At 48.1% G+C, this 27,138-nt stretch overlaps 1 protein-coding gene across 2 annotated transcripts in view; it reads left to right on the top strand.

Annotated features, from left to right (window-relative positions):
• Positions 1-27,138, top strand: part of LOC149359963 (uncharacterized) — a 262,381-nt gene that overhangs the window by 225,213 nt on the left and 10,030 nt on the right. For both annotated transcript variants that reach the window (XM_089572064.1, XM_089572063.1), the window contains exons 6-9: positions 2,725-2,820; positions 18,756-18,866; positions 22,750-22,937; positions 26,167-26,321. In XM_089572064.1, coding sequence (XP_089428190.1) covers positions 2,725-2,820; positions 18,756-18,866; positions 22,750-22,937; positions 26,167-26,321 — 550 coding nt within the window. The remainder of the gene's footprint in view (positions 1-2,724; positions 2,821-18,755; positions 18,867-22,749; positions 22,938-26,166; positions 26,322-27,138) is intronic.

A 27,138-nucleotide genomic window follows, 5' to 3' on the forward strand; every position in this document is an offset into this window, starting at 1 on the left:
GTTTCGGCACTTTGCTTGCGCGGCTCTCTAACACTCACTCACAGGCGCAGGGATGTCGTGTTAACTGATACTCTTGCCTATCTTCCAATACATAAAGGCGAGAGATAGAGAAATGAAGAAAGAAACAGCTTCATAAAGGCTAGCGTAAGACGACATCCACTCAGTAAAGAGGTCGGGACGTGTGCGCGTGGCGCCCTCTATGTTTCTTGGTTGTCGTCTTATGCAGTTCTAAGCCAAGGGCCCAACTACATCTCAAAAATTCCTGAAGAGAAGTTTTGAATGTTGAAAAAACTGTGGGATACTGTTATGGAAACATTGAAGGTAATGGTCCACTCTTCCGCTGTCTAGCAAAATCTTTTATTTTGAAGTTTGTTCCATCGCTCATATCGAGCAGCTAAGACTGCCTTAAAGGGTCAGTCTACTCATCGAGATGAGTGTATAAATAATGGCATATGCTGGTAGTTGGCGCCCTATAACATCAATAACGAGGCAACTGCTCCTGGTTTAGGCAGAAATTTATATTTTATTTCGGTGTTAAAAGTCGCGTAAAAATGCATGGTGGCGACCCCAAACGTTCATTTTGTTCAAGAGGTGGTAGTCTTTTTTTGTAGAAGCATAAGTGAATATACTATGTACCATTTGCATGCCCTAATGTCAGAGAAACGCACGTTTTGTTCTAGTAAACTGTAGAAAGCGTACCGCTCGCTTTTTCTGTAAATCACATGAATATTTATAGTTACACGTACGCAAAACGCAGGCACATTCCCACTTTTAGTACAGCGTATGCTAGCACAGACGCAAAAATAAACTCAGCCTATAGTGGCGCCATCTGGTTGTCAGGACGGGAACCTTTGCTGTAAACAAACCGACTCTCCACTTAAGCCTAGGAGCGGCAGAATCGTCACTATAATTATTAAAATAAAGCAAATTTATCTCTTATATGTTTTCTTATAGGCGAGATGAAACGAAGCGAAAGACCGGCGCCCAATTTATGGCCAGTGAACGCACTGAAAAAGGCAGCAACAACGAGAATTCAGTCCGAAGCGAGAGGCCCGGTTTCGACGGGCGCCGCCATGTTTGTCGCCGCGCGGCGGAAATCCAGATGGTTGCCAGATGAGACTACCATCTCATACAGATGTGTTCCCACATTAATAAATTCTATTTTAAAATGTTCTACCGCACTCCTTGGCAACACAGCTGGCTAAACGGTAATTTGAGTAAAGAGCTATCGGTTGCCGCAAAGAAAATATGGTCGATAAAATTCAGTAGACTGACCCTTTAAAGAAAACAAATGGGGAACGCTTTTGACGATTGGAGAAACGTTAATAGCAAAAAACTGCAACCTTGTTGACGGGATATCTGCGAACATATTGATGGTTGTAGTGAAATCTTATAATATATGAAAAAAAAAACTGCGTTAATAAGCTATCTCCCGTTCAAAAATGCTTTTGTCCAGAATTGTTGGGCATGTGCCAGAGTCATGTTTTTTAGTTTTGGGTTGAGATAAAGAAGCGTGCAGAGGATAAGGAACACTGGATAATAGAATGAAGTTTATGGTTGCCGCGCTGCACATTCGGAATTAAAGTTATACGTGGGTTGGAATTAGTGGTTGGAAACAAATACGGAAGTCGAACGATAGACGGGAATGTCAGCGGATGGTAGAGCAGGAATTCAGTTGCAAAACTGTATACCCACCGTGTTGGCTCAGTGGCTTGCGTTCAGCTGCTAAAGCGGTGTGAGTGTGCGTTAGAGAACCCCAGATGGTGGAATTTAACACGGAGCCCTCCCCAAGGATGTCTCATAGCCCACGTGCAGCTCCGGGACGATACGCTTAGCATACCATACCTTACCATCATACCATACATCATACCATCATATCTTACATTACATCATACCATACCATACCATACCATACCATACCATACCATACCATACCATACCATACCATACCATACCATAGCATATCGTTCCATACCACACCGACGCAAAGCTTTCTAATGGTTGTTTGTCCTTTCTTAAAAGCTGCCGGCACGTGGTTTTATCGTTCTGTTTGGGATGCAAGACGCGACCAGACCACTACGTGACAATACCATACCATCATCATCATCATCATTTATTTACCATTAATGGCCCTTGGCTTAGGGCATTGCATAAAGGGGGGAGTAGTCGTTTCATAATACAGTGGTCGGTAACGTCAACAAGAAATACAAAGTACAGGGTTCATGGTCAGCATTAACATTATCAACATTATCAAAAGTATTAACATAAGAAAGACACAGCAGCTCAAGAACAACTTGGAGAGAGATAAGAAAAATCATACCATACCATACCGTACCAGACAATGGCATACCTACCTTACAGCGATATTTGTATTTTCGACTTGTGCGTAAAGTTCATCCATCGGGCCTTAAGGGTGTCATACAGGCGCTCATCAAGAGTGCGCAATCGCGTCACTTGACTAAGCCTGGCTCTGGAGTGGGCGGTCTTGGAGGACCATATCGAGGTGGGAAGAGGGGTCGCACTCCATATATTTCTAGGGAAAAATACTTCTCGGGTTCTCTTCGTGCTAATCCAATTTCTGAGGTCCTGTGCAACTAAGTTCAACTTCGTGCGCACATAGGTGCACAGAGTTATGGCGCTCTAGATCCGCGCCAAAGTCGAGAGAAGCTGTGTGGATGCAGCTGGCTTCTTGTTCTTTTTTTTCTTTCCTTTTTTCCCATCTAGAGGCCACCAAGACCGTGCGGATAGAGAAGAGCAACGGAGAGTTCGGGTTCCGCATCCACGGAAGCCACCCGGTCGTCGTCTCAGCCATCGAGAAAGGTGGGCATAAAGTAAATTGGTAAATTGGTTTTTGAGGAAAGGAAATGGCGCAGTATCTGCCTCACACATCTCGGCGGACACCTGAACCACGCTGCAAGGGAAGGGAGGAAGGTAGGAGTGAAAGAAGGAAGAAGAAAAGAGGTGCCGTAGTGGAGGTCTCCGGAATAATTTCGACCACCTGGGGATCTGGCGGCGATTTCGGCTGGCGCTATACGCGTGCGGCATCCTCTTCTTTCTTCCTGATTCACTGTAGAACTTTAAACAGAAATTTCGCTTAGTGACACCTTTTTAATGCAGATATGAATTCTAATCCTAGCAAGCCGGATTTCCGCGGCAACACTTTTGCGTCCCTCTGCAGAGTTGGATATCAGAGAAGACCATGTATGTCTTGATAAGCGTATACAGCGTACATTGCACACGCAGGTAGTGGGCTTTGTTATCCATTTTATCGAGCGGCACTTTCAAGGAGACCAGCAAAGAGGCGCTTCTGTGGACAATCCAGGGAGTGCATTTCTGCACAAACGGCACCCAGCACTTCGCGTGCCAGTCTGCAATATGCACGCACGGTTCCTTTTTTTTTTTTTGTTGTTGAGAAAGCAACACTACGCGAGTCACCGAGCCATTTCGCGGAGCCGAGTCAAGGCCATACTGTGCATGCGCAAGGAGCAGTGACGTCACACGGCGCACAGCTGGCGCGCCGCCGCCGTCGCTGAGCGGGTGACTCAGAGGTGCCGCCCCCGCGCTTGCCAGTTGGGCATGCGCAGTAGCGGCGCATAGCTAGCGTGCCGGGGCCGCCGCCGCTGCCGCGCGCTCTCCATCGCCTCTCTCTCTCTCCTCGTTGCTTTCGCAATCCTCCAGGTTTAACCAGAGCTAAACCACTGCCAATTTTTTTTACTTTCTTCCTGTTGTACTTTGTTTTGTTTTTTTGACGGAGTTTAAGCACGAGGCAAGTGAGGCAAGTATAGTAGATGGCAGGCCATTATTTTAAAGTATGGCACGCGCAATGGCTTCACTGGAACATAAAGTTCGAAGAAATAATGCAGGCTGTGCTTGTGATATTGTACATGCGATTAGGGTAGTCAGGTGAAATGCCAAACGTTTCAATAGAAACAAAGGCAGACTAAAAATTTTCTGCTTTCACGGGCTCGATCTACGTTGCGAGGTACGCGAACCCCATTTGTTGCGCTTAAAATAGACAAAAACTGGCTGAGCCGCGGTTACTCCATAATGCTATTCTGCGGTACTTTCATATTCCCCATAGCCATTATTTAGATGTTCGGTGCATGCACCAAGTCCACAAACTTTATGCATTAGTGCGTAAGTACGCTGTTTATAGACAACGTATTCCAGCACTGGCATTATGCAACATTGGGAAACATCGTTTTCAGAAATTCCGTGTCCTGTGCACGCTGCGGCGCTTGAGCGATATTGGTGGCGAGCTGCATCATCATTTCAGGGCACGCTTCATGAAAGATCGCGAAGCCCAAAAGACTAAATTAAAACCCGCGCGTCCGAAACGCGAATGCATTCGCTCGGGCGTCTCTCAATATACTTGCTTGGGCAGCTTACACAGTACCGCATATCGTTGTCACTAAAATGAAACGCACGATAAACCATGAACAGCTGCGGTGGCACGAGAGTAAAAAAAAAAAGAGAGATAAAGAGAAGAGGGGGACGGGGAGGGGGCGCTCTTGCCATTACATAGGCGCATGGGTGCTCTGTTGAGTTTTAACGGCCCGCCTTCTTCGCACCCATGGAGAAAAAAACTTTCTTTTTTTCCTCCATGTTCGCACCCATCCCGCCACCATTAATCTTTGCGAGCGAATGGAGCGAGCGGCGGGGGGAGATGGGGGCGTGGCTGCGCCGCGGCTATCGACGGAGTCCCGCGTATCTTCATCCGAGTTAAGCACTGCGCTGGATGCGGTTTTGACTCCGCAGTCACACACGATAAATCAAAAGAGCAACGTAAATATCAAATGAGAAGGGGCCGAGAATTCGTTCTGCGAGCACACATGCATTTCTGGGCTTCGATTTTCGTATCCTACACGCGACTAGAACGAGACTGCGCTCATCTTTTCAGCGGGATCCGTCTTCGCGGAGGAGGTGTAAGTACCGTATTTTCCGGTGTATAAGACGCACCCTTGTATAAGACGCACCAGCCATATATGCAAGCTGTCACTGAAAAAGTTCGTATATAAGACGCACCCGTGTATAAGACGCACCCCAGTTTACCCAGTTAGGCTAGTGAGGCTTAATTAAACACGCTTGCGCGACTATTGCGCAATGCACCGTACCTGTGAGCAATTCTTAAGCAACGCTAAGTGATCGAAAAAGGCAACACACACGCCATACCCGTCCACGTTTTAGGAAAAAAGAAAGAAAAAACAATACAGCTCCCCATATGTCCATAACAACATTTTATTTCTACTTGAAACCTTCGAAGTCTTCATCTTCAGAGGCGCTATCAAAAGGTTCACCCATTTCTGGAAGCAACTCGGCTGAAACATGCACTACGTACACGGAGCAAAATAAGTTGCAAAGGGTGACTAAAAAAGAACGCTGGCTTGTCTTGACAATGGCGAGAAGCGCGATTGTCACCATCATTTGGCGCTTCTCATTACTTTTGCTTGGGGCCTCCGAAACAGCCGCGCGTTTGTGATCCCGGAAGTCGTCATCCCCGCCGTTTCATGATAAAGATCACCTAGAATGTCGCGCACTGCGGTCCCGGTATTGAAGTATTAACCGTGTTACAACCGCGTTATTGGTAGTGATATTTTTCAGGTGAAAAAAGCTTGAGCATGAACCGGAGTAATCGATGAACTCGCAAAAAAAAAGATGAAAAATTCGCATATAAGACGCACCCTTGTATAGGACGCGCCAGCAAGATTTTCGTAAAAAAGCCGCGTCTTATACACCGGAAAATACGGTATGCGGTCGTTTTCTTATTGGCTGGTAACTTACCAATTACTGCTAGGACTATATGGCCGGACAATGCCGAAACGCAATCAGCGTCAGATGAAAGACGAACACCTTGTCACACTACTGCTCGCCAAAATTCTTTCATTCCGACTACATCGTCCGAGTGGAATCACTTGCCAGCAGATGTGGCAATCACCGACGATCTCGAGCATTTTAAGAAAAAGTTGAGTGCCTGCTTTTCTTGCTCATGACATGTGTGCCCTTCGGTTAGTAGTGCGACATGAACTCTGTGTTTCTGATTTTTAGTCTTGTTTTTGTTGGTTTTTGTTCTTTTCTCGTTTTTTTTTCTTCTTCGTCTAGGCTTCCATGAATTGTTGAAATTTGTAATAATTCAGTGCAGTGAACAATATGTAGTCCTGTAACCCGTGATTGTATTCATTTTTTGTTATCTGTGCTTGTTCCGCTCCCCTCAATACCGCCCGCAGGGCCATGAGGGTATTTGAAATAAATAAATAAATAAAATAATTGCTTCTGAAGAGTAATGTAGGCAGGGTTCGTGCTAAGGTTTTTTCGTTTTTGTCGTTCGCGTGTGAACTTTCTTGCGCACTTTACGTATGAAGTTCACTGTCGTCACGGCCCCGGAGAAATTTCGACCGAAGAAGACGAGTCAGCCGCGTAGAGCGAAGGAAGGATGGAAAGCACTTGGGGAAAGATGTTAACGGTGGCAACGCTTGAGCGGGTGTATCGAGTCCAGTCTACCAATTTAAATGTTTCCAGTTTTCGTGATTCCGTGGTTGACTCGTTATAAGGTCCCTTCTCTTTCTTCTAAACTGTTTACCATTGCACATCGTAAAAAAACGTATAAACAGCTCATTAACAAGACCGCTCGCTCTGAGTATTAGGCAGGGTTTCTAATGAACGTATTGTGGCAACTTTACGCGGTTCTTGCTGCCACAAATCTTGGCGAAAATTCGCATGTAAATCTCATTTTCTGTCTGCGGAGAATCAAAATCATAATCATAATTTTGTCAGTGATTTTTCAGGCCGATCACAAAAAGCGATATACCAGAGGAAGTACCATAGTCAGCGACTGAAATGAGATCTCTTGTGCATGATAACCATGAGAAGAATCAAAGTGCAGTCTAATAACAAGCAAGGATCAAACAAGCGTAACTGAAAGCATAATTTATAATAATTTTCACTTAGTGAGCTTGTATAGTATTAATACATAAGCATTTAACCTGAAATCACAACGAAGATTATACCAAGATAAGCATACGAACAATGTAACAAAAAATCGCAGGTCGGTTACGGGTTTGTAATGTGAATAATACAGAGTCAGCTGGCTTCTTATCGCAGAGAAATTGAGCCATATTAGAGCTGACTTGTTATCATGGTTAGCCCACCCGGCTTGTATGCGGGAGGTGGTCGCGAGCATAATGAGGCGTCTCAGAGTTAACATATATTAGATTGAATGCTCTAACCAGCAACTCCCCGGCCACTTCAGTGGCGAACTATTGGTTCATCTGCTTCCTGTGCGGGAGGTGCAGGAAGTTTTGGAACGGAAATGCACCACTGGGCTTTTTACCAACGGTAGGCATCAGGACGCCGACGCCAACAGCGCAAAATCTGAGCAAGAAGCTAATAACAGCTGGCGCTGTAACAACGTTAACAGTAACTATGTTGAGAACGTCGCTAAAGTTTATAGTTAATAGTCAAGCGTGCAGCCGCTACGTTGTCTCATAAAAACACAATTTGGAACATTTTTGTTTTTTCATGAAGAAACTAAAAACGCGCATTACGTCAGCAAGAGCTCTTTCGTTCGGTTTTTACGGGCGGCTGTCATTAAAGGCGAAATGTCAGTTTTGTCCACGCAGGAGAGCCTTGGATTTCAACGATCGGCACCAGCCCAAGAAGTAGTTTTTAACGCAGTTTAGTAACAAACCAGTACGGACACCGACTCTGGCGTAAGGCTGCATGCAGTGAAGTTCTTGTTCCTGCTAATTGTTGCTAACATTTCTATTTCACATACCACCTTTTTCTCCGATTAAACTCCCGGCTATTCCAAGTGCCCAATTCTAGCATAACATTCCACGACAACAATCTTTTTTGTGTTGTGCCATCGCATTCGCGTTTACGCTTTTCGCATCAAGCTGTATACTCAACGTCGTTCTGAAGTTCTTCTCCAGTGATACACTTCGGTTCCTCAGTATCCTACGTCTGCAGCCGCTAATCTTGTCTCGGAAAATTGCGATTTAGAGCCACTCACTAGTTGCGCGGATTCTCGGCGCGTGTCTCTGTTCAACTCCAAAACATCCTCTTTACCGCATATCTTGCACGTTGGTAGGTGGTGGTGAAAAACATTTATAATGCAATAAATATTTACAGAGAGGTGATTGGGGTAGGCCCTATTGGCCCTTTCCCCTAACAATACTAGGTGGAGCCCCTATTCCGGGGCCCCATTGGCAAGCAACGCCGCCCGCGTCCGGTGAACCAAGGCCTTTTGGGTCTTTAGGTCCTGACAGCCGAGCAGGGCCGCCTCCCAGTCCTCTCTGGTGGGGTTGGGGTTGGGGGGGATAGATGGGTTTGACTGACACGCCCAAACCATGTGGAAGGTGTCAGCCACCTCCCCACAGAACTGGCACGCGCCATCAAAGGATGTATTGAAATGTTTAAGCACCGCCGGGCACAGTACAGTGTTAGTAAGAATTTTGATGAGGAGGCGCTCGTCAGCGCGATCCAGTTCCTTATAAGGGGCCGGGTAGCACCGGTGCTCCTCCTTGTAGTAATCGGTGATGTGTTTGAATGTAAGGGCCAGATTGTCTGATTGGGAGTAGGCGCCCAAGGACAGGGAGATAGCCCGGGGAGAGAGTGCGCGGGCGGCCTGATCGGCCTGTTCGTTTCCCTGGAGGCCCTGGTGACCGGGGGCCCAAATCAGGTTGCGTGGAGTTGGATCTTCGCATCGGCAGCTATATTCCAATATGCGCCAGGCAAGCGGGGAAGCCCAGCCCAACTCATAGTTCCGACAGGCCCCTCGCGAGTCGGTGATGATGTGTTTCGACTTGGGAGTAGTGAGAGCAAGAGCAATGGCAATCTCCTCCGCGTGTGTTGCGCTGTAGGCTTTGAAAGTGAGCCCGTTGACTGTGTTTGTGTTGTGTACGACTGCGGCCGTGTACCACACCCCGTGGTGTGGGCCGGCAACGTCCACGTAATACACATGTTGTTGGTTACCATAGTATCGCGCCAACGCTTCCGCGCGCGCCTGGCGACGACCGCTATGGTCTTCTCTGGACATGTTGCGGGGAAGGGGTCGGACCCGGAGGGCGCGTCTCCAGGGTTCTGGCACTCTCTCCCTTTCCTCAATATGGTAGTCATGTTTGATGTGTAGCCGGTCCAAGAGGCGGCGACCGGACGTGGTCTGTGCAAGACGCGTGTATTGGTTGACTAAGTGGGCTTCTCGAAGCTCCCGGAATGTGTTTACCACGCCCAAGGCCAGAAGTCGCTGGTTGGACGTGGTGACCGGGAGGTCGAGAGCCCGCTTGATGACTTTCCGGTGGATGACCTCCAGTTGGTCATCATCATGTTTGCGCAGGTGCAAGTAGGGGGTTGAGTAGAGGATTCTACTCGTTACGAAAGCATGGGCAAGCCGCAGTGCATCCTTGCTTCGTAATCCACCCCGCTTGTTGGAGACCCGGCGGACCATGCGGCCCACCTGGTCTCCCACCGTGCGAAGTTTGGCTAGGGTGGTGTCGACTCTGCGTTGGTGGTGTATGAAGAGACCAAGGACGCGGATCTCCTTGGACTCCCGGATCGGTCCCGAGGGGAGACTGATGCAATGCGGAGTTGTGTCCCGAGGGGAGGGACGTATGTGCACAAATTCTGATTTAGATGGGGCGCACTGGAGTCCGCAGTAGGCCGCGTAGTCGTCGACTAGGGTCGCCGCTGCTTGCAGGCAGGATTCCATGTGACCCAGGTTACCTTGCGTGGCCCAGATTGTAATGTCATCCGCATAAAGAGCGTGATGTATCCCGGGCAAAGAGGACAATTTGGAGGGAAGATGAAGCATTGCCAAATTGAAGAGGAGGGGAGACAGGACCGCGCCTTGAGGTGTTCCCCTCGAGCCGATGGTGTATGGCCCGTGTTCCGCATCTTGTATGCGTATGTAGGCTTGACGGTCTGTAAGAAATTGTTTTATGTAGTTGAATGTTTTGTGGCCACAGTTGGTGTTACTGAGGTGGTCCAGGATTACTTCGTGTTTGACGTTGTCGAATGCGCCTTTAAGATCCAAGGCCAGGACCACCTTGTCATTGTGGGGACATTCGACAGGATCTAAGATGTCGTGGTGAAGCTGCAGAAGTATATCCTGTGCAGACTTGTGAGGGCGAAAACCGAACATGGTGTCCGCGAAAGTGTGCTGTGTTTCGAGAAAACCGGAGAGTCTGTCGCGCACCATCGTCTCCATCAGCTTGCCGACACAAGACGTGAGGGAGATGGGGCGAAGGTTCTCCACATCAATAGGTTTGCCGGCCTTCGGAATAAAGGTCACGAGAGCCGATTTCCAATCGAGAGGGAGAGGAGTCTCTCCGTCCCAAATGCTATTGATGTATTTGAGGAGCGCGGCGTAGGCTGCGTCGGAAAGGTTGGCCAAGAGCTTGACCGTAACCTTGTCGCGCCCGGGTGCAGTGCTCCGCTTCATTTTGCTTAAGGCTGCCCGGAGGTCGTGGAGTTGGAAAGGCTTGTCCAGCTCCGTGTTCTCTTCGCCTGCATACGAGTACGCCGCCTGCCGGGGGTCCTTAGTGGTGCACAGGTAGCGATCCCTGAGCGTGTGCGCTAGCTGTTTTGTCGTTCCTGTAAAGTTGTGCAAGGCCCTATGTAATTGGCGTTGGGTTTCCGTGCGTGTTTGTATTGGATCGATGAGAGCGCGGAACAGGCGCCACGTGTTGCGGCCAGACATCTGGCGAGCAGCCGCGTTGCACCGGTCCACCCAGTTAGTGTCGGCTAGCTGAGTAGCATATTCCGCTGCCTGTTGTGTGAGTTCGAGGATGCGGTTCTTTAGGCGTCTGTTATGTTTCTGTTTCTTCCATCGCTTCGTGAGGCTGCGACGGGCCTCCCAAAGGTGAAGAAGGTGGTTGTCCACGTCTGTTTGTGTTTCTGTGAGCTGTATCTGCTGTTCGTGTTGTGTGAGTGTAGACGTGAGCGATCTGGACCAGACGTCGTATCCCGACTGGAGGGGGTCTACAATAGGTAGAGAGGTGCGGAAAGTCGTCCAGTCAGGGATACGAGCTTGTTTTAGTGGGCCTTTCAGGGGACGCATGTAAATGGTTGTGTTGATTATACAGTGATCACTACCTAGAGTGTCCTCTGTATTCAGCCAGTCGGCATGTCGTATGTTGCGTGTAAATGTGAGGTCCGGGCAAGTATCTCGTTGAATGGAATTGCCGACACGTGTACAGTCGCGAGCAAAAAAGATTAGCACACATGACGGAACACCGGAGCACCGGAATGACAACGCGTGGCGCTGCGGGTGGCGATGAGGCTGATAACGAGAGTGCCGGGCCGTTCCCATTCTACAGTATTAGGGGGGTTCAGCCGACTGTCACGGACCAGCAAAATTACTGGCTAAAAGCAGCGCTATCGTCTATTGTTCCCGCGAGTTCCTTTTGACAAACCATCGCGGACATAAAAAAAAAACAGTAATAAAAAGAATCCATCTTTGCTCATGATAACCGAGCCAAACTAAATGCCGCATGCACAGTCACGTAGGGTCGGCACCTCAACGCTCGGGCGGTACACGCTTGATAAAGCATGCCGTCCCCCCTTAGGCTGCAAACATGGAAACGGCCCGATAGGCAGGTCTGCGAACCGCGGCGTCGCGTGGTGAGATATACCAATTCTGATCACCAGTGATCTGTGCTAATATTTTTTGCTCGTGACTGTACGTACTAACGTTCAGCACACAGATCTTTCCACTACTCTACCCAAAATACCAGTTTGCTATCTCTAAAACAACGGGCGTGATGAGGGCACAAGGCCGCATTTTTTAAAATTTTCTCAGCCGCGGAAGCAAAATATCGACCGTGTAGAATGATTATCACGTGACTCGCATGAATAGTAAAAGCATTCTGTTTCGCGACAGCTGCGTGATCTTTCGCAAAAACCGCGTTTGCCTCATTGTAAACAACGCGCAGGTTTCATGCCGAGAGAAGTGCGCAGATTACTACGCGTCCGAACGACTATCAGAACAGAACGCCAATAGCTTTTAGAAGAGTTCGCAAACAGAACGTACGCGTGGAAGTCGTGCGCTCTACGTCGAGCGAGCCAAACAAACGCTGTTCACTGCACATTCTAAATCCCAGCGGAAGCTGAAACGCTAATCCAAAGACAACACGCGAAGGGAACAAAAAGGCTCAAAACGCCTACACGCGTCGCTTCCGCAATGGTATTCAACTACGCGCGTTGGGTCATTATAATACGCGATCCAATCAAACACGTTTGTTTCTCCCTGTTTCCTTCGGATCAGATTTATTTCTTTCACAGTCCGCGGGCTTCCTACGCGGTCGCTATGTTTGCTCAGAGTTTAACGAGAACAGCCTCGGTCCAGCTTCTCTGTGCAGGCTTTTATGATTTTTGCTGTTTCTTTTTTTTTTCTTCGCGCAGCAAGGCTTTTGCTATAACATTTCCCGCGAGACTAAAACGAAGGACGGGCAGCCGATTCATTATGCAGCGCATAATGAATCCCTTGCACGAACAATCTTCGCCTCCTTATTAATACTTTTAGCGCGCTGCACTGGCGTTCCGGGCACTAAGCAAACGCAAGAAAAAGGTTGGACGTGAACTAATTCATAGAAGCTTTCCAAATAAGCGCCGAACGCCATGTTTTTTTTCTTTTGTTCTGTTTTGTTGTTCATTCATTTTTCTCTCTATCTTCGTTTCCTTTCTTTCCGATTTCTTCTTCAAGAAAACTTTTTTCACATAGTGTGATCGAAGATGCATATCGAGTGGTCGTTAGCAACTTTAACTTTTCCTTTTCCTGCTGCCCATAAGCAACGTTACGGGAGCTTCGCAATATTGAATTTCCGCTTTTCATCGTGCGAGTCTGTTTGCAGTGTCCATCCGTCCTATACGCTGTTCCGGCGTCATGTGTTCTGGCGATATTTCCGCGCAAAATTCCTCTTTTTTACTGAATGGGTCGAAAACTGTGGCTTCCCTTTCGAAATAAAGAGTGAGACACGATGAGGAGAAGGGTAAGCGGGCAGCCTCGCCTCTTCTCCATCCTCCGTTTCATCCTCTACGAACGACGGCCTTCTGCCTCCTCTGACCGCTCCGGCGGTTCACGATTCTTTCAGTTGTGGCAAACGGATTTCCCTCGTCGGCCGGACGCAGCATTGATTGTCGCTGCGGCCATGATGGTCGCTCTAATGCCCTCCTTGGTTTATCGATATGTGCACTGGAGAAAAGACTGCTGAAATAGAAAAGAGAAGAGAGCAAGCGAAGCACGTAGCGAGAACTTCGTGTGCGCCATTTCACCACAGAGTCTTCCATTAGCGCGTCAGGGGCGCTGTACTCTCCTCGCTTAAAACCATGCAGTGATATGCAAGCTGTAGCTCGATAAACTGATCAAACGTCGAGCTCACAAAGTTTTGCGCGCGTAAGGGCGGTTCGACATCGGGTGTCTCGCCAAATCACGAAGTAACTACGTGATAACATGGACGCCGGGTCAGTCCCAACCCGTTCTCAAGTGGTTGGTCCACAAGTCTTGTCCAGTCACAACCGCCGTGGCGATTTGGTAGTCAGGACAGCAGTTAATCACCAGCAATTCACTCCCACCGTTACAATCTCGCCGTAAAATTGGTCGCCTAACACCATTTCACAAGCTATATCATCACGTTACGCCTCACGAGTATTTCATATCACCCGCAGAATACATTTCACGTCGCATCGATCACCGCCACAAGGTTGGCATCCCAACATGCCACACCAAATCTTCTTTTCAATCATATCTTCCTCGCACATCTGTGCAATGGAACCGCCTTCCCCCCGATATTGCAGCCTTGCAGATAACAAAACCTTTAACGACGCAATAGCTAACATTGTTTATTCTGAAAGAAGTTGATCATGTGTTTTATCTGTTTCCACTGTGTTATGTACATTGATTTTATGTTATTGACGCTTTATGAATGTTGTTTGTTTTAATCTGGAGAAAATTTATTCTGTACTACCTGTTTTCACTGTATTATATTCATTGTTCTTTATCCTAATTAACCCACTCCCCTCTATAATGCCTTTCGCACTGAGGGTACAATAAATAAATAAATAAATAAATAAATAAATAAATAAATTATCACGTGACCGGAGCAGGTTCGCCATCCAGTCACATCTGTGACAATAGGATGGCCAAATCGCAGGTAAATCATGAGCCGTTCTCACGTGACCGGTGCACTTGTCCTGTTCAGTCATAACGGATGTGACAATTCGATAGTCAGGACGCCGGCTAATCGTTAGCCTCTTTCACATAACCTACCCGGGTGCCCCGTCCAATCATGACATCTGTGATAATATGATATCTAAATCACAGGTCAATAAGCCGTTTTTACGTGGCCGGCTCACATGTTCTGTCAGTCATAACGGATGTGACGATTCGATAGTCAGGACGCCGGCTAATTAATCATTAGCCTATTTCACGTCATCTACCCGGGTGCCCCGTCCAATCACGACATCTGTGATAATACAATAGCCAAATCACAGGTCAATCATAAGCCGTTTTCAAGTGACCGGCGCACATGTCCTGTCCAGTCACAACGGATGTGACGATTCGATAGTCAGGACGCCGGCCAATCATTTTTCACGTGACCGGCGCAGGTGCACAGTCCAATCATGAAATCTCTGACAATACAACTGCTAGAACTGTGGCCTATCACTAGCCGTTCTCACATGCTAGAACAGCTTTTCAAATGTAATCCGTGATTATCTGAGGCCAGCTCTGGCTTCGCCAATTCTGCACGGTTTTAACTAAGAGCAGCGGAGAAGAGACAGGAAGAAAGAGAGAAGCTTTCAATGGTGGCAAACGGCGCGGACGTTTTGTTGAGCACAAAAAAGGCCTGATGACAAAAGATTTCTCCCGGCACAATAGACGTAGAACACAAAGTACCCATCGGCGGCTCTTCCGTTCCCGTTTGTCGTCTCTCCTTGCATTTTCTTTCAGAGCCGTAGCCCCTGGCGGTCTCCTGAAACAACGCAATCGTTATGCCCCACTTTCGGCCGCAAAGGTCGTTGGAGCGTGAGTCTCTCGCTTGATGCATAAGGCAGGAACTGCGCCGACTACGCGTTTCTGCTTTCATGTCGTTGCCGTTGCGTCTTTCGGCGTCAAACGATTGTAAGCAGGAATAAATCGCATGCACTGGTTCCACTTGGAAAACCAGATTGGTAGACGGGAAGCCCTTTTTATTTTTTTTTTTGTCGAATTCATTTTTCAAGAAACCTTGTCGTTCGGAATGAAAACACCCTAAGGCTGTGACGACAAATGAAATGCCGCAACGCCAGTCCACGAGCTGATTTGGAAAGCCAATGAAGGTTTTTCGGAGACCGCTATAAATATGCGTTTCCAATGGTTTCTTTTTTTTATATATTGCTTCCATCAAGCTGTAGTGAGTGACTACGGACGTCTATGTTGAAGCGGATTTGTGTATTTTGTTCAGTCGCTATTAAATGAGTCCATTCTTTATTAAAATAATTGACTATTCCACATTTCGAGCGGCGAACGTTTTGTGTTGCCATGAGTTGGCGAGGAGATCTGCGCTAGCATTCCTACGTCCACTCGAGCGTCTCTCAGCAATCCCTATAGGTGAGCGCTTGCGGGCTTCCATTTGTGTTTGTGAACTACTTATATGCATGCTGGGAACTGGTGCGCTTGCATGAATAGAGAAAATCCTGTTAGCATGCGCGATTGTTCCGTTCCTTTGCCTTATTCTCACTCATTTTATTGCACCTCTGTTATATATCCTTTCTGTGTAAAATTGATAATTGTTTGCACAAAACAACCGTCACGTCTATTATCATTAGACAGTAGCAGCCGTGCGTGAGTGAGTGATGAGTGAGTGAGTGAGAGTGAGTGAGAGTGAGTGAGAGTGAGTGAGAGTGAGAGTGAGTGAGTGAGTGAGTGAGTTAGTGAGTGAGTGAGTGAGTGAGTGAGTGAGTGAGTGAGTGAGTGAGTGAGTGAGTGAGTGAGTGAGTGAGTGAGTGAGTGAGTGAGTGAGTGAGTGAGTGAGTGGAGCGAGTGAGTTAGCGAGTGAGTGAGCGAGTGAGTGAGCGAGTGAGTGAGCGAGTGAGTGAGCGGAGCGAGTGAGTGAGTGAGCGAGTGAGTGAGCGAGTGAGCGAGTGAGCGGAGCGAGTGAGTGAGTGAGTGAGTGAGTGAGTGAGTGAGTGAGTGAGTGAGTGAGTGAGTGAGTGAGTGAGTGAGTGAGTGAGTGAGTGAGTGAGTGAGTGAGTGAGTGAGTGAGTGAGCGAGTGAGTGAGTGAGTGAGTGAGTGGGTGAGTGAGTGAGTTAGCGAGTGAGTTAGCGAGTGAGTGAGCGAGTGAGCGAGTGAGTGAGTGAGTGAGTGAGCGAGTGAGTGAGTGAGTGAGTGAGTGAGCGAGTGAGTGAGCGAGTGAGCGAGTGAGCGGAGCGAGTGAGTGAGTGAGTGAGTGAGTGAGTGAGTGAGTGAGTGAGTGAGTGAGTGAGTGAGTGAGTGAGTGAGTGAGTGAGTGAGTGAGTGAGTGAGTGAGTGAGTGAGTGAGTGAGTGAGTGAGTGAGTGAGTGAGCGAGCGAGCGAGCGGAGCGAGTGAGTGAGTGGAGCGAGCGCATGAGTCAGCGAGAAAGCTGGCGGACGAATGAGCGTGGAAGTAGAAGAGCAAGCGAGCAAACGGATATATAAAAGAGTGAGCAGGTGAGTGAGTGAGCCAGCGAGGGTGCTGAGTACGGAAGTCAATCAAAGACAGAGATTGAGAGAGTGAAAGAGAGAGAGAGAGAATTCCTTAACGTCCTTCTGCGTTTGTGTTTTGAGTTTAAGCGGAATCAAAAGGTGCAAAGAGGGAGAAATGTTCGCCAAACGTGAAGTCTGGGAATCGATTTCTGATCGGTCTGCGGCAGCGCCGGTCAGGACAACTGTGCAGGGAGGAGACTACGGTGAAAGCGGGATCCGCCAGGCCAATTTCGGTTCGCTCAGCGGCCCAACAAAACGAGCCCATCGATCGTGGCTCAGCGCCGTCGTCGCCGCTTCTTATGAGCTGAGGTCTCGCCCATAAGAAGAGCCGCCCATTACGTCGCCCGGGCAACTCTTCTCTTCCACCGTTCGTCTACTAGCCAGCCTGGCACGATGCATGGCCGCGCCGTACATCTGCCAAAGCCGAAACAAGCTGACTTTTGAACTGCTGCCCGATCACTAATTGCCGCCTGGGCTGCTCCAGCCCTGGCGAGACGAGATCAAAGGGATGCTTAGTGGCGGCTCTCGAGATAATGTATTGCTCATCGCTGCAGCCGGCGCTCCTCGAAAGGAGATGAGGGAAGCGGAAGCGATGTACGGCGAAATAAAGGAAGTAAGGACCCCCTCCAGCGCACTCATGTTGTGCGAGGAGCGAGTATGGCCGTGAATGGGGCCGAGAGGCAGGAAAAGAGGTGCCACAGTTTTCACTTCACTGTTTGTCACATCAAGGCGATTCGGAAGCTAACAGAGAACAGGGAGGTAAGGGGGAAAGTAAGCATGATTTTGCAAGGCTTGACGTAATCAGCTTCAGAAGAATGGCCTGAGGGGCGAGTTGGTGCATGATGAAATCAACGGCGGCGCAACAAGGACACTAACAAGAGGTGCATGTGGTGTCCCCTCTCTTGTTAGTGTCCTTGTTGCGCCGCCGTTGATTTCAACGTAATCAGCTGTTTCGATCAAGTGCATCCGACCATGAGGTAAATGTGATGCCAGCCTTTGAAAGGAATTGGATATTGGTGGAGGTACTGGCCGCTGAGCGACGGGACATAGCAGAAATTAAAATGGAACGCGTATTTAGTGGCTGGCAAGTCAAACGCTATTGTCAATGATATGGAGGCATTTGTGTTCCGATATTGAAAACCCAACTCTCAGCAATATATTTCCGCCTTGTCCTTCTCAATGATCATTTTTAGAGGCCCGTGTAGTGCGCGACGTCAGTGCACGTTAAAGAACCCCAGGTGGTCGAAATTATCCGGAGCCCTCCAGTACAGCGTCCCTAATAGCCTGCGTCGCTTTGGGCTCACCAAAAACCCCAAAAACCAAACCAAACTGATGATCGTCTTAATACGTCAGAATGATTCTCCATTTCATCCCTCCAAAACTATGCAGTGCATTGAAAGCCACAGCAGGCGTGAACTCAACAGGGACCCGATTCGCTACGCAGTTCGCACGGGAAAACGCAACATGGTCGACAACCGCTTTGAATTTAAGCATTATTATGCGCTTGGTCATCTTGATTGGTCAGCGCAGTCAATCGCACCGTTTAACTGCGGATTGTTCTTACGCTTGAGTACTACTGGTCACACAAAAGCAGTCGAAGCTTCTCGAACACTACAGTTTTCAAGTGTGGCAGATTACAGGTGTCCAGAAAGGGAACAGAAGGGGTTCGCTGTGTTCAGGCGAAAAGAGAGGTCCCCTGCGAGCCTGCCGAAAGAGTGGTTGGTTTATGGTTTATGGAGTTTGACGTCCCAAAGCGACTGAGGCTTCGAGCGATGCCGTAGTGAAGGGCCCCTGAAGTTTCGGCCACCTGGGGTTCCTTAACGTGCACTGGCATCGCACAGTACACGGGCCCCTAGAATTTCGCCTCCATCTAAATTCGACCGCCGTGGCCAGGATCGAACCCGCGTCTTTTGGGTCAGCAGCCGAGCACCATAACCACTGAGCCACCGCGGCGGCTTCCGAAAGAGTAGTAAAGTCACTCTGAAATAGGCCTAGTGCGCGACGCAGTATCCGCAGCCTCGTGTGCTTAACCTGCATATTTACCGTTTTTCCTCGCAGGAACTCCAGCCGAGACATGTGGCCTGGAGGTAGGAGACATCATCATCACCATAAACGGTATCAGCGTGCTGGAGGCCTCTCACTCGGAGGTAGTTCGGATAGCCCACGCAGGTAAAGGCCACCGAGAAATGCTTCTGTCCCTCAGGCTAAAATCGCTTGGAGCTTTTTTTTTTTTTTTGATACAGCAAGGAAGTCTGGTTTGCTTATGCACAGTGTAGGAGAATATCAGTCGCGAACGACAACGGTTCGCGCAGTGCCTTCCTTGACTGAAAATTTTCTATACAGTGTAGATTCCTGAGTACCAATCTATTTTTCAACGTAAACTCTGTTTCATACATAGCAGGCAACGCTGACAAAGCTAGTGCGCCTGTTCGCGCAGGCTAAGTCTGCACGCAAAAAGTAGTTCGCCATAAAACCAAAGCAAACACAAACATATTTCGTAGCGACAAATCTCAAGTGCCGTGACTGGCACCTCCTGGACTTACCTTTTACCTCATGCCACATTTTCGTCCTGCGACTCGTCGAGATTTCGCACGTGGCGGTATGATACACGGTTGGTAAGGCGAATCGCTTCTACTAAATCCGCGCCCAAAAAGTAGCTCACACTGTGGAAACTATGGCCAGAGAGCCCGAACACTGAGCGCCTCAAAGCTCCGACCGTGATTTTCAAAGCTACTACATCGTCTTATACCGCTGTTTCTATTCGTCCAAACAATGACCAGAGTTTCGAGGAGAACGAATGATACGTGGCGGAGTAACATAGTTTCGCGGACGCGCTACTTCAGCAACCTCCGCAGCGTTGCCTGCTATGTATGAAACGGAGTATAATTTATGCGGTGAGCTGTTTGCCTTGGTGGTTTCCGGCCAGCACGTGAGTGGTCATCGTCGTAGTCGAAAAGCGTCCGCGATCACTGACCATCCCGTGCGCATAGCACATGCCACGCGCCTCGCACTGACTGTTATCAGATGGGGCGCGCGGTTGTACACTCTAAACAGGAATACGCCTATATGGGAGCAAGAACGGCTGTCCTCTAGCAATGAGCTCGAGAAACACTCAAGGTTAAAACCTGAGATGACTGCATGGCGCAGTTATGACAGGGTAAAAGACGAACACTCTCGGGGCGTTGCCCGCAAACACCCTGCACGACAAGATGCTCAAGTCTGTTCTAACACACTTTTCACACCATCAAGCACTCGTTTCAACCCACCTGTAATGAAACACAATCATCACGCACTCATCCGTGGCAGCAGCATTCATTCACAGCTATAGGACATTAACAAAAGATAATGTGGGCCAGCTAGCTCTGATCATCTGCACAACCAGGGGTGAATCACCATTTGATTTTAGCGCGAAATGACAACTTCACTGGGTCAAATTCAGCCAAGAATATTGTGGCGTCCCTGACCTTAAGGGTGCAGAAATAATTATAAATATTGTGTTAAACTGCAACACACTATCGCGCTGTGCACTACATATCGTCGTCTTCATCAACTTCAGTGTGCAGCTCGAACAGATCAGGTCAGGTTAACCTCGATCAGAGCTTGACCTGAGTCTAATATCGTCGCCAGACGCGCCGACGACCCAGAAAAGCAAAGCCATGAGCCAATCAGGCTAACACACACGGCTAACACACCCGCATGAAAAAGACGAGGCAACACAGCCCTTGAGTAACTCGAGAAATTATCCATAAGAAACGCAGAATAAAACGGTTACGCAAAAAGAAACAAAACTCAGCCGAAGGGTCTATTTTGCGTGCTGAACTGAAAAAATCTTTAGAGGAATCCAAGAAAAATTATTTTAGCGAAACGCTCCCGGGCTTCCTCAAGTCATCGCCGCAAAAATTCTGGAGGCACTTCAGCGATAAAAAGGAAGAAATAGACCAGACAAAAAATGGATCTGAAATGATCCCAGAAAAGACGCAGATAGAAGACTGTTTCAATGTGTTCTTCCAGTCAGTATTCACGAAAAAAAACAACAGATCATGGAAACCATCAGTCTGATGATTTTGGCGCTTGCGCAATGGGCCCTCTAGACATCAACCAACCGGGCATATTCCAGCAACTTCTTGCGCTTGATACGAAAAAAGCAAGCGGACCAGACGGGATCCGTAGTGAATTCTTGCAACGATATGCTGAATGGGTATCATTTTACCTAACAATAATCTTTCGAAAGTCCTTGGCAACCTGTTCACTACCTCAAGACTGGCGCAGCGCTGTTGTGATTCCTGTTTTCAAATCTGGCAGTCGAAGTCAAGTTACCAACTATCGTCCAATATCGCTCACTTCGGTGACTTGCAAGGTTATTGAACACGCTATAGCAAAGCACATCATTCTCTTTCTCGAGGCGAATAACTTCTTCTGTTCGTCACAACATGGATTCCGAAGTGGTTTATCCACTGTTTCACAACTCATTGAAACGATTCACGATTTCTGTGCAGCTTTAGATGCCCGCGAACAAACTGACGTCATCTGCATAGACTTTGTCAAGGCATTTGATAAGGTTCCGCATAGTAAACTGCGGTTTAAACTTCGGAATGCAGGTATTGATTCAGATATTGTGAACTGGATTGCAGCTTACCTGAGTGACCGTGTACAGTCCGTCCGCATTGGAAACCACATGTGTAGTTCACTGGAAGTTCTGTCTGGGGTTCCACAAGGGTCAGTATCGGGGCCGTTATTGTTTTTGGTCTATATAAATGACATTCCTAGTGTTGTTGAATCACCTGTAAAAATCAAACTTTTTGCTGACGATTGCCTAATTTACTCTAGAGGGACCGATTCAACTGATCAAATTAAAATCAACCGATGCCTGCAATGTTTATATGACTGGTGCGTAAAATAGGGAATGGAAATTAATTACTCTAAGTCGACGTTTGCTCATATCACAAGAAAGAAAACCAAGCTTTCCTTTGATTACAAAATTGGTGAAAACTCCTTGTCCAATGCACGTAGCTTTAAGTATTTAGGAGTAATTATTCAGGACGATCTGTTCTGGCGCATCCATGTAGAGGAGGTCTGCTCTAAAGCCTATCGAAAACTATGGTATTTGAGAAAAAAATTACAGCATGCACCAAAAAATTTGGAGTTAAATGCATACAAGACATTTATCCGCACGGTTTTGGAGTATGCCTCCTCTGTTTGGAGTACTCATTACTCTAGTACTGCACCATTATTGGCCAGTCACTACCGGTTAAAAAGGCAACTTCACATTGTGCCAATTTCGCAAATCTTCTTTGCGTATAAATGTAAGCTTTGATGCTTAAATTGATGTGATATGAAACACCTGCACCTAAAGAGATTCTGTTCAAAAGAATTCGCGCAGACAGAATAAAACTAAATCGAATTAATTCATTTTTTTTATTATGCAAACTGCATGCTACTCCAGAAAAGAAGTTTCGGTCCAGCCGCAACTGGACACGAATCGCACCTTTTCGAAAAAATTATGGTGGCTAGCTAGCTACCCTTGCTACCCTTGCTAGCTAGCTACCCTTGAACCTCCGCGCAACGCGGAGGTTCAGGGGCAGCTAGCTCGTGCATAAAGGTAGGGTAAAAGGGGGGCCGTTGCCGCGTTGGGGGGCGCCGCGTTGCGCGCACAGGTATGTTAGAAGCATGCGCTCGGAAGACGAGGGGAAAGAAGTTATGAAGAGTGGATAGGCGCGAGAGCTTTCTCACTACAAATGCACACCTTAACCGCATCGTGGGAGAAGAGATGACGAGAGTGAAAAGGGGGAGAGAGGTAGAAGTCCGCATAATGGGTGAGTCTGACTCGCTTTTCCTGTGAACCGTGGTCTCGTAACTCACTGTGCACTCTAAGCAGAAAGTAGTAAAAATGTAGTAAGCTGTTCTCTAGCGTACACCCTTTTATGAAATGGAGTACACTAGAAGGCAAATTACTCCCTTTTTTACTCCCATATAGGTGTATTAATGTTTAGAATGTGCACCCACCCTGCGGCCAGCCCCCTCGGGCAGTACAACTCACACGACCCGCGCGCAGGCACGGAGGTGCTGGTGATGGAGCTGGCGCGCACGTGCCACGTGCTGACGCCCAAGGTGAAGGAGCACCCGCCCATCATGTGGGGCTACCTGCAGCGCCTCAGCTGCGGGGGCCGCACCAAGCGCTGGTGCCGACGCTGGTTCGTGCTCAAACCCGACAACCGCCTCTACTGGTACAAGAACGAGCGCGTAAGAACCGCCTCCTCCTCCTTTCTTTCTTTCTTTGTCCACTGCCCTCCCTCGTGACCAATCCCACCGCTGCCACCACTGTTGTGACTTTGAGACGCGGCACAACACCGCTGCCACCACTGTTGTGACTTGAGCGTCTCAGCCTGCTGCCTCTGTTGAGCAGAGCTGAGCGAAGAACGGTCCATGCGACGGTGAGTGAACGGACGTTTATATACAGTATTTACAAGGCTTTTTACAAGATATGTACAAGAGCCGTGAGCACAACGGGCTAGGACTAGGCCCTGCGGAGAACGCCTCTCTGGCACGATGGCGCGTCTGCTGCCCGTCTGCTGCTGCGCGTCGTTGTTGTTGTTGCGACTGAGAGAAGAATGAAAAAGGAAATTGCACGGCCTGCCAACTGGCTCCAGCCGAGCCACCACCGCTGCCACGTGCAGATAGAGGAGAGTTAAAAGATAAGAGGAAAGAGCGAAAGAAAGAAAAGACGCGTGTCGCAGCAACAACCGCGTCCGCCAGAGCGGACGCTGGCTGAAAAAATGGCCTGGCTTAGCTTATGGTTAAGCCTAGGATGCGAAGCATACCGCCGGCGGAGGCTGCGCGTCCGCAAGCGAGCGCGCGAGTTGAGCCCCAGCTTTCACAGCTGTTGTGACGTCAGCGCCCCTAGCGGAAGGAGCGGGAGTTAGGCCGCCGGTGGAGGCTGCGCGTCCGCAAGCGAGCGCACGAGTTGAGCCCCAGCTTTCGCAGCTGTTATGACGTCATATCACGTGATGCGCCGATGTAGGTCAAATGGTAGCTACGCGGCCGCGCGCTGCGCAGCAAGGAAGAGCTCGGTTGTGCGGCTAGTATGCTTCGCATAAAAAACAGATAATCGGCCGTAGCCACGATTCGTCACAGCGCGGCTTACTTCTTATAGCTGCCGGTGACCGTTGCGGTAGCCCGGCGTTCCTCTGCTTAAATAAGGTCACGCCACAGGACACGTTCGGATTGGCTCGATCCGACGATAATGAGGAGGAGGAAGAAGAAGGGTCTGCGCCGGTGAGCCAGGATGACTCGTTGTAAGCCATGCCATGGCGGCGAGTCCGGGCTTGCTTTGCGCGACGGCGGGCGCACGGCTCTGGTTCCCAGACAGGCCAGCGGAATGAGGGTTCAGGCACAACACCGTGCTACTCCTTGAAATACAGCTATTTTAGATTTCGCTTTCTGCTTTCAAAGGGGGGTTTGACGGGGCGACTATTTAGTGCAAACACAAAACGCGCAGAAAATACGATGACAAGTGCAGACGACAGCGCTTGTCACTTGTCTGCAGTCGCCGTTGTGTTTGCTGTGCGATTTGTGACAAGCATGAATTATTATAAAGCCCGAACCCACGCCTTATTAAGATTTATTGCAGAGACGCTTAACTGAAACACACCGCGACACCCTAGAATTTATGCGGCCAGGAGGTGAAATTTTCGCTTCGAAAATGCTGGAGAGTGCAGACAGAAGCACTTAAATTGGGCAGCCTATCCTGCTGCTCCTTAACCTGGAATATTGTTATCCTTATTTACACGCTTAAAAAAAAAAACATATCATTCGCACTGTAATAGAGCTTCTCCGCAGCAATGATATATACGCAACAAAGCACTCTTTACAGGCAGATGCACACGATTGCTTCGCGTTTTAGTATGGAAGATGAGATGACGAAAGGGAAAAGAACAATACGAACGGGGAAAAAAAACTTAGTAGCTCGCCACTTAAATTACAAAAAAAAATAGAAAATTTTGACTTGTACTAGTACCGGGAAAATTAGAGCAAAATTATACTAACTTGCCCATAGACGCAAAACGCCATCAAACGCTCTGAGTAAGAACGCGAATGCATAATTTGTCTCCAAATTACGGATACAAACCAAGAGATGCTCTAATAGTTTACGAATAGTCGAGGAATTCACAGAAACAAGACAAAACTAAAACGGTATGTTCACCGAACCAGTCGACCATGCCAGCTTTATTGCACCATTAGCGTCAACTGAAACGCGAACAGGCGAACTGTTACGCCAGCGCAAGAACATGAAAAAGTTGTTAGAGAAAAAATACAGGCGAGGCAGATCAATGTTTTCACGCAGAGGTCTTCGCGACATCAAAGTGAAAATTAGGTGTGTTACTATTCAGTCCTTTTCAAACAAAATCTCGGGTAGCTGTGTCAAGTTCAAATGTTTTGTTCGCGTTTCATTTTAGGCTAACAGTATTTGAATTTACTTTTAGTGATGGAAAGCAATTATTTTCGTAATTGATATCTGGCGCATTTGTGGTAATTTCCCGGTTTTTTTTTAAATAAAAAATGCTGCCCTGGTGCGCTGTGAGGCATGTCTCTTTACGTAAAAGGCAAAGCCGCTAGTGTCAAGCACTTACCGACAAGGTAAAGCGCAAACTACATAAAACTTCGCGGTTGTGACAACGTCAGCCTGTAGAGAAAGTCTTATTCACAGTTCATCACCTACTCACTGCGGTCATGCCAATTCCTTTCTTTTTAGTTTGTAATTGCCACAATCTCACAAACTTGTGGTGTTTACTAAAATATTTAGAGCCAAGAAATCGCCATAGAGGAGAAACAGCAATGCAAGTGAAGGGAGAGTTTTGTGGATAAAGGAAGTGGGAGGGCGAATATTTATGTGGCTCCCAAAATATGTCGGAAACATTCAGCTAAGCCACAGCATCCTTTCTTTGCCTCAATGGGCTCATCCGGTTGATAAGCGGTGCTAAAATATTTTTTTATGACCCGCGCACTCACGAAAGCAGTCGTTTAGTTTATAGGTATGAATAAAAGCTTCATTTGCGTACTTGTGTTGGTTTGCTTGCTGCTTTAGCACTCCTTGTTTCGTTTATCTTCCTCTGTTTCGCCCAAACTCACCCCCATCTTCCTTCCACTTCCAGCACGGCAATTTCTGCTGTTTAATAGGCCGGCTTTCTTAGTGGTCACTAACGAGCTCATTTGTGGGCTAGGCTAATGGTCTAGAAATCCGAGGCTCGATCCCGGGCAACAGCTCGCGTAGATCGTTTGGGGTGAGGAGCATTAGTAAAGAAATAGAGAGAAAGAAAAATTCCTACACGTGTAGATATCCAGCTTCGCGTTGCTTGACAGAAAGGCGGTGTGTACATAGACCACTGTGGGTCAATAACTTTCACTATCACCTAGAGGTCAGTAAAAGCCTCACGCACTGCGTGACCTGTTCTTCTCCGTGCATGGCGCTCAGGCCTGCGAGCTGGTTGGCGCCGTGATGCTGGAGGCCGTGTCGGTGAGCCGCGTCGTCGAGGCCGGGGCTGAGCACGCATTCAAGGTCGTCAAATCGCCGGGGACCACATCCAACGCCATCTACTTCGCGGCCGACGACGAAGAGGCTGCCGGAAGGCACGTGCTGCCTCAATCCCTCATCCCCAGTCTCCTCTTACCCTCTTCGCTAGGCTGACACTCGAAACGGTGTCATCTCGTCCCAGCACGAATCGCATTGCCCCTTTGCCGTTCTGTTCATCTTCATTAACTGTTAACGGCGTGCCCTTCATTGCCTGTGTTTTTCGTGCTTCCTACTTCCGGTTTTGCTGCTTCCGTTTTCTTTTCCTCTTCTTGCGGTTCCTTCCGGTTTTCTGGGGTGGAAAGAGAAAATAATGTATTCAGGAACCGGCATCGTAATGCTTTTCTTTGTTCTTTTCGTGCTCGTTGACAGTTGCTAACCACACATTCCCTCTAATCTTGCCCATCATTGTTATATTTCCTTTTCGTGCTCGTTGACAGTTGCTAACCACACATTCCCTCTAATCTTGCCCATCATTGTTATATTTCCTCACTTTAGAATCTAGGCTGTAGTTTTCTCCCTTTTCTTTTAATCACCCTTTCATCCTCTCGGTTCCTTTTAGTCTTTTTCGGTAGAAAGAAAACCACGAAGAAACCGTCTTATTCCCTCAAAAACTTACTTCTCCTAAAAGTATATCTGAACACCTGCGACCCAAAGCATTGTTAATAGCTCCCCAACCATCTATAAACCGCGCAATGGCTGCCCAATCCGATACGCTTGTCAAACAGCGCAACGGCACAAGGCCAGAGGACAAGAAAGGACGATACACAGCGCTGACTAACAACAGAATGTTTATTCAGTAAGCCATGCTTATAAAGGCGCCAGCGACACTGAAAAACACAAAAAAGCACAAAAAAGCATGAGGTTAAATTTGTG

This window comes from Amblyomma mixtum, chromosome 2, assembly GCF_055824585.1.
Source record: "Amblyomma mixtum isolate Tamu chromosome 2, ASM5582458v1, whole genome shotgun sequence".
NCBI classification, from domain to species: domain Eukaryota; kingdom Metazoa; phylum Arthropoda; class Arachnida; order Ixodida; family Ixodidae; genus Amblyomma; species Amblyomma mixtum.